Source organism: Dermacentor andersoni, chromosome 9 (assembly GCF_023375885.2).
Source record: "Dermacentor andersoni chromosome 9, qqDerAnde1_hic_scaffold, whole genome shotgun sequence".
NCBI lineage: Eukaryota > Metazoa > Arthropoda > Arachnida > Ixodida > Ixodidae > Dermacentor > Dermacentor andersoni.
The window spans coordinates 81,564,601-81,578,363 of record NC_092822.1 but is presented as its reverse complement, the minus strand read 5'-3'; the positions used below and the strand labels follow the sequence as shown (position 1 = coordinate 81,578,363).

General features: G+C 46.5%; 1 protein-coding gene across 1 annotated transcript in view; it reads left to right on the top strand.

The window, feature by feature from the left end:
- Nucleotides 1-8,448: 8,448 nt before the first annotated feature.
- LOC126528308 (P protein-like) overlaps nucleotides 8,449-13,763 on the top strand; it is a 40,847-nt gene continuing 35,532 nt past the window's right edge. Inside the window, exon 1 of the mRNA XM_050176189.2 lies at nucleotides 8,449-8,773. Coding sequence (XP_050032146.1) covers nucleotides 8,484-8,773 — 290 coding nt within the window. The 5' untranslated portion in view covers nucleotides 8,449-8,483. The remainder of the gene's footprint in view (nucleotides 8,774-13,763) is intronic.

Genomic DNA, 13,763 nt, shown 5'->3' with positions numbered 1-13,763 from the left:
CGGACGCTGCTTTGACTTCTTTCCGGAAGGATGGGGTATGAGTAGCCATCTTTCTAGTTGAGGGATGCAAGCACTGGGCTTAAAGCGTCCAACACTTTAAGTGCGCTTCGAGCAGATGGTGTCCTCATGTCCACTAAAAGCGCTCGAATGGCCTCCATGAGAGAACGTAGCACCGAGATGACTTGACGGTCTGTTTTGGGTGAATCATCCATGGCCGGAGAAGGATCAGGTGGGGCCCCGACCTTCTGAGGTTCTTTCGCAAGGGAGCGGCTCGGTAGCGTAGGCCATTCCTCTAAAGATAGAGTCTTTTCTGCTTCCTTCGTGGAAGTAGTGGGCCCTTTCGCGGCGCGGCTAACTGGCACCGCAGAGGAGTGGGTACTGTCACTTCGCGCATGCGTCTTCTTCGAAGACGTACGATGGTGCCGACGTCGACGCCGACGCCGGACTACTTTGGCTGCCTCCCTGTGGGCCGAATTGTCTCTGGCCATTTGCTTGAGAACCGCGCGTTCCGTCTTGATGCGGGGACAGTCTTTCGACGAGGCCGCGTGAGGGCCGCTACAGTTGGCACACTTCAGGACCGTGGCACCGCAGGTCTGTTCTGCATGAGGTTCAGCGCAACGGGGACACAGTAGCGAGTTGGGACACACGCCCTTGACGTGTCCTAGCCTGAAACACTGATGGCATTGAAGCGGCTTCTGGATGAATGGTCGAACCGGATGTCGAAAATGTCCGACTTTAACGTGGGATGGGATACAATCCCCCTTGAATATTACTTTTACGCAGCGCGTATTCCCAAGGCGGCGCACTTGCGTAATGATCGTGCCTTCGTATGCCGGCTTGATGAGGCTAGGTAAGTCATCATTAGGAATGGCTATGTCGATGTCGTAAATCACACCGGCTATGGATGTGTCGTCGATCGGGATCAAGGGGCGCATTTTCATTCCGCCTAGCTCCGTGATCGCTTGAAGTTTTCCAAGCGCAGTCGCGTTGTACACATCTATGGCGAGTATATTCTTGCGTGGATTTATTCTTATATCTTTAATTTGATCCGGCACCGCACGTTCCAGAAAAATGGATAGGGCTTGCCTGTTCAGCAATCGTAGGTTGCTTGATGGCTCTTCCGGCATATAGATGATGACGTGTGGCCAGCGCGCAGGCCTTGACTTCATAGTCGTTGTGCTCGCAGGAGTTGACGGCGCTGTGTTGACGATTTTTCTTCTCGCCCTCTTACTCCGGACGGGTATGAAGCCGTCGTCGGATGAGTCGTCCGACATGGAGTACAGCTCGGTGTCTTCGGTGTCACTGGGGGAGCCAACTCGCTTCCTTGCGGTTGACGGCTGTGATGACGTCTGGCCAGGCGGGCCTCTAGCATGCTCCGCGTCCATGGCTGCAAGACGGGGAGGCGAGGCACCTCGAAAGCCGAAGATTTTACCAAAAATTCACAGAGCACAGAAACAAGTGTTCTGCCAAGAAGACACTTCGTCGTCTTCCAAGCTCACGAATATTTCTTTCATGCCTTCTGGCATGAAACTAGCCCATTGCGATGATCGTCGCATGCGTTTCATATGGCGTAGCACGGGCTCATGCCAGTTTACTTTACGCCAAGGAGGCCGCACTGAAATGCGCAAATATATATTTCAGGTTCGTTTCGCATAGATTTCAATATGCGCGTTGTATCTGCGCATATTAGTCAGTGTATTTATATATGTATTTCTTATTACATAGCATTACCATTCTCAAAGTGGGAAAAAGTGTAGTTGAAATAATATATATACACACACACACACACACACACACACACACATATATATATATATATATATATATATATATATATATATATATATATATATATATATATATATGTATATATATATATATACAGTTTTACCGTTTTCTTTTTCCACTGCATTCACTTGCACCTTTATGCACTTTGAGAAGGTTAATCATCATCATCAGCAGCAGCAGCTAGCCTGACAGCGCCCACTGCAGGACGCAGGCCTCCCCAATACTTTTACAACTACCCCAGTCATGTGTTAATTGTGGCCATGTTGTCCTTGCAAACTTCTTAATCTCAGCCGTACACCTAACTTTCTGCTGCTCCCTGCTACGCTTCCCTTATCTTGGAGTCCATTCCGTAACCCTTAATGAACATCGTTTATCTTCCCTCCTCCTTACATGGCCTGCCCATGCCCATTTCTTTTCCTTGATTTCAAATAAGTATTCCTTAACTAGCGTTTCTTCCTTCATCCAATCGGCTCTCTTCATATCCCTTAACGTTACACCCATCATTCTTCTTTCCATAGCTCGTAGCGTCATCCTCAATTTAAGTAGAACCCATTTCGTAAGCCTCCAGGTTTCTGCCCCATAGGTGAGTACTGGTAAGACACAGCTGTCATACACTTTTCTCTAGAGGGATAGTGGCAACCTGCTGTTTATGATCTGAGAATGCCTGCCAAACGCACCCCAGCCCATTTTTATCCTTCTGATTATTTCACTCTCATGATCCGGATAGGTGGTCACTACCTTTCCTATGTAGATGTATTCCCTTACTACTTCCAGTGCCTCGCCACCTATTGTAAACTGCTGTTCTCTTCCGACACTGTTAAACATTACTTTAGTTTTCTGCAGATTCATTTTAGACCCACCCTTCTGCTTTGCCTCTCATGGTCAGTGAGCATGCACTGCAGTTGGTCCCCTGAGTTACTAAGCAAGGCAATATAATCCGCGAATTGCAAGTCACTAAGGTATTCTCCATTAATGCTTGTCTCCAATTCTTTGCAATCCAAGTCTCTGAATACCTCCTGTAAACACGCTCTGAATAGCATTGGAGAGATCGTATTTCCCTGCCTGACGCCCTTCTTAATTGGCATTTTGTTGCTTACTTTATAAAGGACTACGGTGGCTGTGGATCTGCTCTAGATATCTTTCAGTAATTTTACATACGGCTCGTCTACGCCCTGATTCCATAATGACTGCATGACTGTTGAGGTTTCGATTGAATCAAACGCTTTCTCATAATCAATGAAAGCTGCATATAAGGGTTGGCTATATTCCCCAAATTTCTCTATCACGTGATTGATTGTGTGAATATGGTCTATTGTTGAGTAGTCTTTACAAAATCCTGCCTGGTCTTTTGGTTGACAGAAGTCTAAGGTGTTCGTGATTCTATTCGCGGTTATCTTAGTAAGTACTTTGTAGACAACGGACAGTAAGCTGATCGGTCGATAATTTTTCAAGTCTTTCGCATCCCCTTTGTTATGGATTAAGAATATATTGACGTTCTTCCAAGACTCTGGCACGCTCGAAGTCATAAGGCATTGCGTACACAGGGTAGCCAATTTTTCTAGAACAATCTGCCCACCATCCTTCAACAAATCTGCTGTTTCCTGACCCTCCCCAGCTGCCTTCCCCGTTTGCATAGCTCCCAAGGCTTTCTATACTTCTTCCGGCGTTACATGTAGGATGTCCAATCGCTCTAGACTATTCCCTCTTCCATTATTGTCGTGGGTGCCACTGATACTGTATAAATCTCTAAAGAACTCCTCAGCCACTTGAACTATCTTATCAATATTAGTAATGATATTGCCGGCTTTGCCACTTAGCGCAGACATCTGATTCTTGCCTACTCCTTGTTTTACTTCACTGCTTTTAGGCTTCCTCCGTTCCTTACAGCATGCTCAATTCTATCCAAATTACACTTCCTTATATCCGCTATACTACACTTGTTGATTAACTTGGAAAGTTCTGCCAGTTCTATTCTAACTGTACGGTCAGAGGCTTTCATACATTGGCGTTTCTTAATCAGATCCTTCGTCTACTGCGATAGCTTAGCTGTATCCTGTCTATCGAAATTACCACCGACTTCTATTCGGTAGATGGCTTAGAGGTAGAGCAACCGCTTCGCGTGCAAGAGGAACTTGGTTCAAACCTGGTGCCGCGCAATTTTCCATAGGATTAAGAAAAATAAAATAATCCGTGTATTGATAAAATTGCAATAACAGTCCTGAACTGCGGCCTGATCTCGGTGACCAGAACCGGTAACACACTCCCTCACCAGAACAGGATTGGCCACCCTGGTGCAGTCCTCTCCACAACCTCCGATATGAACACAACCATCAAACCCTGGCCCTCAGTCCCCTGCAGCTGCGAAGCAACTGACCATGGCGGCGGTGAGGCCTGTGACTCAGCAGAGGGTGCTAAGAATCCCTGGGTCCGGACAGGCCGCCATTAGAATCTGAACCTGGCAACGTTTAACGCTAGAACGTTATCTAGTGAGGCGAGTCTAGCCGTGCTATTGGAGGAGTTAGCAGGGATTAAATGGGATATAACTGGGCTCAGCAAGGTTAGGAGGGCAAATGGATCATATACAGTGCTAAAAAGCGGGCACGTCCTGTACTACCGAGGCTTAGCGGAGATACGAGAAGCACGAGTCAGATTTCTGATTAATAAGGATACAGCTGGTACCATACAGGAATCCTATAGCATTAACGAGGGGGTGGCAGGTCTGGTTGTGTAACTTAATTAGAGGTAGATATTTAAGGTTGTACAGGTCTGTGCACCTACATTCAGTCATGACGACCAGCAAGTCAAAAGCTTCTATGAAGACGTGGAATCGGCGAGAATGGTAATGCTAACACAAATTTATATATATCTATATATATATATATATATATATATATATATATATATATATATATATGTATATCATAAGAAGCCAACAAACAACTTGCCGCAGGGGGGAACCGAACCCATCACCTTCGCATTTCGCGTGCGATGCTCTACCAATTGAACTACCGCGGCGTGGTTTTCCCATCCACTTTCATTTCCAATAATGTATCGTTTCTGTATTTCATTTATTAAGCACAAGTAATTTCCCCTATGTTGTCCTTGGTGTCAGTGTTTGTTGGCTTCTTATGATATGACTAACAAAAATCTGGCCCCTTCGTGAACCCCTTTTCTTCTTGTTTATGCATATATATATATATATATATTTATTTATTTATTAAGAAGAAGATGCGCCTCCGTACAGCAGCATCGCCAATGGTGTCTCGCTCTGTTGCTGGTGTCTTCGCCCCAGTCCGTCATCTACACCAGCATTCTCCGGCTACGTGATCCGAAAGTCTTCAGTAGTACAAATGACGCTGACGTGCCGCACTGGCTTACATCTTACGACGTGTTTCATACAGGTGTTTTACACGAGGAGTTGCACCATGGAGCCTCGTACTCGAGCGCTTCCACCCGTCATGACCGACAACACACACTCCCTGGTGCCTTCGTCTCTGTACGTCATCTGCACCTGGGTTCCCCGCCAACGTAATCCGAAGGTCTTCAGTGGTACAAATGACACCGACGTGGAGGAGTGACTTAATTTTCTTGTAGCGTAAGCTGAACAAGGACCACAGAAAATCACATCTGACACACACAGCGCTAGTTCGCGAGTTAGCGCTGTGTTTGTCAGATGTGCCTTTCTGTTGTCCTTGTTCAGCTTACGCTACAACAAAAGAACATATGCTTTACCAACAAGCCCCTATAGCTATCCTCGTGGAGAACTGCTGTGCATCTTACGAGCGCGTCAGCACACATAAGACATGGGACGACGCCGCGATGTTAATCACTGTCATATTTTATCTTACTCGCGTTGCCCAACTCTGGTTCCGTAGCGAAGGAAGCGACATCCCGACATGGTCAACTTGGAAAATGTTATTTAGTGAAGTGTTTGGTGGACCTGCTGTCCGCAAACTGCGCGCCGAACAGCGCTTGCGCGCCCAAGCACTGCAGGCTGCAGAGACGTTTACAAGTTACATTGAAGAAGCCCTTGACCTTTGTAAAGGGGCCAAAGCCGCCATGCCCGAATTCGATAAAATTTTGCACATTCTCAAAGGAATTGATGACGGCGCGTTCAAGATGCTTCGGGCCAGGAATCGGTGCACCGTTTCTGAAGTCGTCACTTTATGTTAGAGCTACGATGAGTTGCAACAGTTGAGGAGCCACGTACCTCAACACGGCAACCCCATTGTTTCTGAAGACCAAAGGCTTTTTGCACGAGGAAGTTTCCCATCAACTTTCCTTGGTCCTCTTCACTCAGGTGCCGCGCTCTCGTATGCCACTAATGCTCCCCCGTGTCATTACCGTAGAGGTCGCTCAAGCTGTTCCCGTTACTCTCCACCAGAATTCTGTGGCCGCGCATCATAGGTATGCTGAGGTGGTGGGTAGGTCTCCCCAGCCGCCTTTCTCGACCCTACAGCAATCTTCACCCTTCGCCGCTCCTACTGCATCTGTGACTGGGCCGCCAGTCAGCAATCCTTGGGGGACACGCGACAATCGTCCCACTTGTTATGCTTGCTGCACTCCAGGACACGTCGCTCGCCAGTGACGCTGTCGCCTTCCAGCTTTCAGCGACGCTACTCGGCCTTATCATATGGCAATCAGCCCAGGCGCCAATCTGCTCCTGGTCCCTCACAGCGGTATGGTTACCCTGACCTTCCTGAATTTCGGTCAGGGTCCCCTCCTCCTCCATTCCTATTCCTAATATCTTTTGACGACCTGTCTGATTGCGACCCTTCTAACATTCATTTACTTGCTGATGACAGCGTAACTTTCCGTCAAATTGCCATAGATACAACGACACTAATGCCCTTCAAACTGATGTTGAGGCCTTATGTAACTGGTGTGACACATCGCTTATGCAACTAAATCCAAACAAATGCAAAGTTGTGCGTGTAACTCTAACCTTATCCACCTGCTCCTGATGTTTCCTCAATTATGTTATCTTGGAATCTGTTGCCTTCTACCGTTATCTCAGCGTGAACATAACATCAACCATAAACTGGACTCTGCACATCATTATCAAAATTAACAATTCTAACCTCATGCTAGGTTACTTCCGTCGAAACTTCTTCTCTGCTCCTTCCTCCCTCAAACTACTTCTCTACAAAACAATCGTCAGAAGAAAACTTGACTACGCGTCTTCCATATGAGATTGTTCTTCTAACACTTGAATGTGTCCAGAATAACGCCGCTACGTTTACCACTACCAACTGTCATCGCACAGCTAGCCTCACTGAAATGAAAACACTCGAACTCCCTCCACTTGCTTCTCGCCGCAAGCATTTTAGCGTGCATTTGTTTCACGTTTATTGTGATAATCCACAGCTAAGTTCTCACCTAATGCCCCAACCATCATGCATGCTTTCACACGTCAAGAATTTTAAGAAGCTCGCTATGGCGCCTTTCCCTACGAAAACATGCCTTGACTCTTTCATACCGCGTATTTCTAAGGAATGGAATTGCCTTCCCGGATCAATCGCCTGCATTCAAGGCCCTGTTTGCTTTCGAGCACTTGTAGCCAACACTCTGTCATAAATACTTTTTACCTTAGCTGTTATTGCGACATTGTGTTTCTACTTTCCTAATGTACCCTACTAGCTATTTTTGTATAATAAGAAACTTAGATTTGGTCTCCGTTTTGTTTCCCATCTAATTTACTATGTTATCATGTACCACTTTCCTCTGTACCTCGTAGCCTTTAGGCTACTAATAAATAAATAAATAAATAACCTGTACAGATACACACATAGGTATTCGTTTTCGACATCAGATAACAATAAAACGGCTTCCCTGAATTACATACGCGAAGGCCGTCTGCCTGGACCGCAATGATATCGAACCATACGGGAGCACCATATGCACTGTACGCCTGTCACCATAATCATGTCAAAAGGAACATTATCATCATTATCAGTAGCTGGGTACTTTCACCCGTGGGGTTCAACGGAAATTATATAAACCTCTATTATGGTGTACGTGTATGTGATGTCGAACTCTGATAATAAAAAAAACAATTAATGCCTGTCCTTTATTGCACTGGGTTGCTATGCTGGTGGACCGATGTTCAATCCCACCATCAGTGACACGTAATAATATTTTAATTACTTTTAGGTACCCGCTAATCAGCCTGACAGCATCAGTACCTAATGGTCATGTTGAGAAAAGTACAGGAGGGTTTGAAAAGAATGCGTCGTTTTAATAAACTAAAAAAAAAACTATTTCTAGCGATTGTTCCATAAAGTTGATACTTGCTTCGTTTGAACCCCATCAGGCCGCACTGCTCCAATGATGCATCTTCGCGCGTTTATTTCATTTCATGAGCCATAATAGTCTCAAACGTTACTCTTGAAGACCTCATTTGCGCATTATACATGTCCCTTCTACGCAGCACCGATCATTACTTTATCACAACAACCAAATAGAACGGAGGTTCTTCGCATTTTGTTCCTTTGCGCTTGGCCTCAAAAACACTATTGCACGGGGACTACGTTGCTCCGACGTCTTTAGCGGCGGAAGCGATGAACCGCGATAACAGCGTAGTCACGCATGTCCCAGACTTGGCGCATGCGTAGTTCCCGCGTGCCGTTTTCCGCGGGACGCTCCGCGTGGCCGGATCGGCTGTCAGTGCACCCTCCGGCGGCTGAACGCATCGAATGGCAGGAGCACGGCAAGAGTTGGGGAGCGACCCTAGCTACTACAACAAGCACGCCATTGCAGCTGCAATGGCTGCACCTGCCGGGTCGCCCTTCTGGTCCCTCAAGCGCAGCCTCGCACGTCTGGACAGCGACAGCGGGAACAAGCAGTGCGTCGGCGCCGCGATGTCCAGAAGCGTGGCCGCCCTGTCCTCGGGCGTCAGCGCCCCGACGGTCGACTACGGCAGCGTGGCTTCGACCACCGTACCCACCAGGAAGAAGAGGAGGCGGTCCGTCCACAGGGTCGACAGGTCAGTCGTGGCTTCTTGCATAGTATGCCATGCTGTCGCCCGTCCCTGGTCTTGCGTTCTAATTCGCGGTCTTCTTCTAGTTCACGGCAACGTTATCACCATGTTGAAGGGTCTGCAGGTGCAACTCTTCAGCCGGTCGTGGTAGCTCCGTGGCCGTGGCACGGCGCTGGCGAGCAAGAAGTCGGCGGTTCGATCCCCGGCTGCTGAGGGCACATTTTTTTACGACGTCGACACGTAGAAGCAACCAGCCGCGATGCATTTGTGGCCATGACATTGCGCTGCTGAACTCCAGGTCGCAGGTTTGGTTTCGACACCGGCGACTGGATTTCAATGGGGAGCATGTCCGAGAAACGCTCTCGTATTTAAATCTATACGTGCACGGTAAAGAACCCAACGCTGAATTTTTTTTTCCGTAGTCCCCCCAGTACTATGTGCCTCATTATAAGGTTGGAGGTTTTTTGGCGCGTAAATGCTCCAGAATATAAAATATATGAAGGCTGGCGTATTTAGATTTCAGATCAACGCGCAGGTTACGAAACCATACGAGGGAAGGATTACTCTGGATTCTTCCACTACGTACTCTAAAGTAACCCGCCGTCAGGTTTCTAGACCTTAAATGGCGCCATTCAGAGTAATTTACCACTTTGTCAGAAAACAAAACAAACGCCGGTGTGTCTGTTACAGCACACAATTATCGCATAATGGTGCATGCTAATCAGCGGGCAGTGGTGACAAACGCTCGGAGAAGGCAGTTGTTCGTCACCCGTATACTGTGACCAGCATTTCTTAGTGGCGCTTTGTAAAGGAGAGCACGGTTATAGCGTGACTTACGGCAGGCTTTGTCAAAACGCAGTATGTTACTTCAGTCGTTAGTAGATTTAATAGGAGTGAAATGCTACCACTTACAGAAATGTGTTCTCGCAGCGGAGCCGCGCTCACAAGTGTCTCGTTTGACATTTTGTTCCATTGATAGGTCAAGCTTGATAAACATAGGTTCTGCTGCGGTAATCAGCATTGCCAGTTTGGAGGCAAATTTTCACGTGTGCGGGAATCTTGATATTGCCGGTGTCACTTGACCGCTACTACGATTCAAGAGGCCCCTAAACCACCACTGACAGTGAAAGTTAGATCATGATTAAAGCTCCTCTTTGCTGAAAGTCAGTGCTTTCCTGAAAAAGTCGGATTTGAATATGGAACGGCTTCACTGTGCAGGGCACACTATCGCTTCGCTCCTCGTGTGATAAGAGGGCGTGGGGCTGCTGAATTGTTTTCAATGCAGCTTCGGGATCGCCTCACATTTTTATACTGCCCTATAGCTTAAAGAATGACACACAAGAAGGCCAGAAACCCAGACACTCAATGCGGAAAACTGTAGGTAACTTGCTAGGGAAGACGGCGTCTTAATAAAATCGTGTAATTTTCTCCTCCTCCTTTTCTGGTCCCTTCTACGCGTGTCGCTACGTGAACACGTCGCGTAAGCAAGGTCAGCGGTGTCGAATGTTCAGTACGAAGGACAACAGTTTCGACCCGTGGTGTCACGTGGTGGCACGACCACTATGCCTCCTTGTGTCATTTTCGTCTTGTGCGCAGTCAACTGATTTCATCTCGTGCAACTTGTTTTGAGCACCACGGGGGGCAACAGCAGCGTGTAGACTAAAAGCTCCGAATCCCGATAAGCGGAAGGCATTGGTGTTATCAAACGAGATAAGCGCACCAGAGACACGTACGATACTGTCTTTTGTTCACGTTGTGTCCACTAATGCGTATGCGTGCATTATCAGATAGTTACTATAGGAGATGCTCGCTTTCTGCAGTTAGGTTCTGCTTATTTGACTGTTCTTGATATTACGCTCATCAAAATGTATACTTACGGATAAAAGCAATTATAAAACGGAAGCTCTGACTCCATGACATTCCATTGCGTGCTCTTTAAGAGCTTCAAGGGGAAGCTGCAAATTGGATTACTCATGTGCGCCAGCGGGGGCTCACCCCCACTTATCACCATTCGTTTCCTTTCACCTGCCCATTTGCGTTTCTAAGGCTGAACACTCGCTATCGGGAAGGCGCTGATAGCACAGCTACACTAGCTGCACTCGTCTGTGTCATGGAGGTGTGTGTAACGCGTGCGACCTGCAGAAACGTCAACGCTGTCAGCCATACTATGCTAAAGCAACTGTTCAGCAGCAGAAGCTGCGTACGACGCTTCGATACAGGCATAAAAAGAACACGGTAGAGATCAGTGATCAGGCGGCGAGCGTCGGCCTGTGCAGATACACGGTTTGTTTTTCCAGCCTGATTAAAGGCACACTGATCTATTCGGCCACAGTTCCAGGTTTCCCATTCTTTTTCTCGCACCTGTACATATATCTTTAAGTACTGTGAACTTGCCTTCTTCCATATTTCGATATACCCTTCCATCTGTGCAGGGTAGCCAACCGAGTTTCAATATGTTGACCTTCCTACTTTTCCTTAATCACCTCTCTTTCTCTCTGCTTGCTCGAAAAGAAATTATGGCGTGTGCGCTTTCTCCGCCTTTCCATCATTGCCGAAGCTGAAAGCTCAGCCGTTGCTGGCAAGTTGCAAACTACGCGAAATGGCAATTTGCGAATGCAGCAAAGCACTACAGTAGCGAAGCGATCCCGCTCGTGGTGCTGAGTCCAGTTTGCTAGACTACTTAACGTGCTCTGTGGGTCGCCAATGCCCGTAAACGCACTCGCTGTGGCCCTAGTTTAGTGGCACGTATGCCTACTGAATAGTGGATAGCATAGTGAATATGCATAGTGGTGCATACATAGTAAGGACGGACTCGTGGCGGTGACTTGGTGGCTGTTGCGTTTCGCAGCTGACCAGGAGGTCGCGTGTTTCATCCCAGCCATCGAAACCGCATTCAGATTGGGGCGGAAAGCGAAACGCTAGTGTACCGTGCCTTTTGTTCAGGGCGTGATTTTTGCAGCATGACGCACTGATGGGCAAAAAGAAAAAGGGTTATCAAATGAACTAACCCTTTCTTCTTTTTTTATTTTTGTTGAAAGAATCGCGCCGTGAGCTTAGACTAACTCGTCCAATTCACTATCCTTTGCAACCACGTCGTAAAACCCCACGTGGTAAAAATTAACCCAAAACCTTCCATTACAGCGTCGCTCATAATGCGCTGTGCAGGTTTCAAATAAATCGATAGATTTCAAGTTTGCTAGAACCCCTGCAATTAATATCGCGCGACCATCCACCAGAGAGCCGATCAGCGTCTTTTCACGTTGAAACGGTCACGGGTGCGCGTTCAGTTCACTCAACTAGGCCGCTCGCCGATAGGCGCCATTTCTTCATGACTTCCTGCCGTGCTATCCGCACCGATGATTGCTTAAAGCGACATGGAGCGTTAGAGCGCATGTCATGGTATCCATAATTGACAGTTGACTACGGTCAGCTGTGTGAACGTGTGGCTACGGCCCCTGTCTGAAGAAATTATTATGGCCGTAGCTAATAAGAGCAGTGCAAGAGGGCGCCTTATTGCAACTGTCCACTGATATTTATAAAACTTTGAATGCATGTTCTCTATTTGTACTTAGATAATCTGTGCCAAACTATTGGCTTCAAGTCATTAAGCTTTAAACGAATTTTAGATTGTTGCGTTCGCGACTCATGACTTTCTACTGGCCACCCTGTGTTTGTGACGTCAGAGACTACACCGCCACTGACGCTGAAATCGTCGCTTAAATCACCGCTGTCTAGTTCGGAAACTCTGTAAAAGATCCCCGTGTCGTTAGGAGACATCATCAGCTTCGCTTCTTAGGCGTTAGCGCCACGTGTACTGCGTGTTTAGCACGCGTTCTGCGTGTTTACATTATGAAAGTGTAGAATCTGACGTCATCGACTCATTGTGCCGTCACACGAATCAGCTACCCCTTTCGATCTCTGTATCTCGTTTATTGTTTATTTAAAATTGATGAATTTCTAATAAAATTTAATCCCCCTACCGGTGAAGGGACTGTCGATCCTATTTGAAAGACAATTTCCTAATATAGTTAAAAGCGCCACAATTTTCCTTTAATGCTACAGTTGTAAGCCGAATGACCTCGACCCAAACTCGAACGCCACCTGTTGAAAAGCATATAGAACGCAGAAACGCTTGTCTGTGGTAATGACTCGGCCGATCTTAATGAAATTTATAGCATTTGTGAGAAAATTTTAACTTCTAGTGACTGTTGGAAGCGGAATTGTTGTGTAGAGAATATAGAAGCACAAAATTTACAAATTGGTCACTCTCTACTAAGTGCAGGTATCGCAATTCTGTGAACTGCTTCCGTGAGAGCATGCAAAGCGGACAATCGTGATTTATCTATTTATAGCGTACGTGAGTGTGCTGCATAGTTAACGATGCTTATGCAAAAGTCGTACTCCCATATTGGTGCATTCGAGAGCAACGAGTAATACTTCAGTTTTGTTCGCTTTAGATTTAGTGTTACATGTAATTTACAGAATGGTTATATTTTTCATTGCTGAGTTCGTTGTAAGCGTAGCTCAGCTTCCTGAAGATTGCGGCTTTTAACATCTCGTGAAAATGGTCACCACATTTTACCTTTTTATTTCGAATGCTACCAATCTAATCAAATCTGGTGTGGCGGTTGTCGAGAAAAGCGATTTCTACTTTGTCATGTTAAAGTTTGTTCTTAATAGCGCTAGAGAATTCCTCGAAGTCGCTGTCTTTATTGGCCGTTAATGAAGCGTGAAAAAAGTTTCGTTTATTAGAGCACTCATTGCTTTTACTGTCAAGTAGCATGGGTGATATTATTGGCGTTATCATCATTGCTTGAGTATTTCTTACTTACGTAATAATGTTGTTCCCATTATTGCTTTGAGAGTGACTGTGTAATCTCGTCGTATTTTCGACTTCTATGTCATACCGTAACTTCGCCCTCACTACGTTGTGTACATTTATAGGTTCTAAGGTTTGAACTCTGTGTTCTATGTACCACGAATTCAACACACCAGC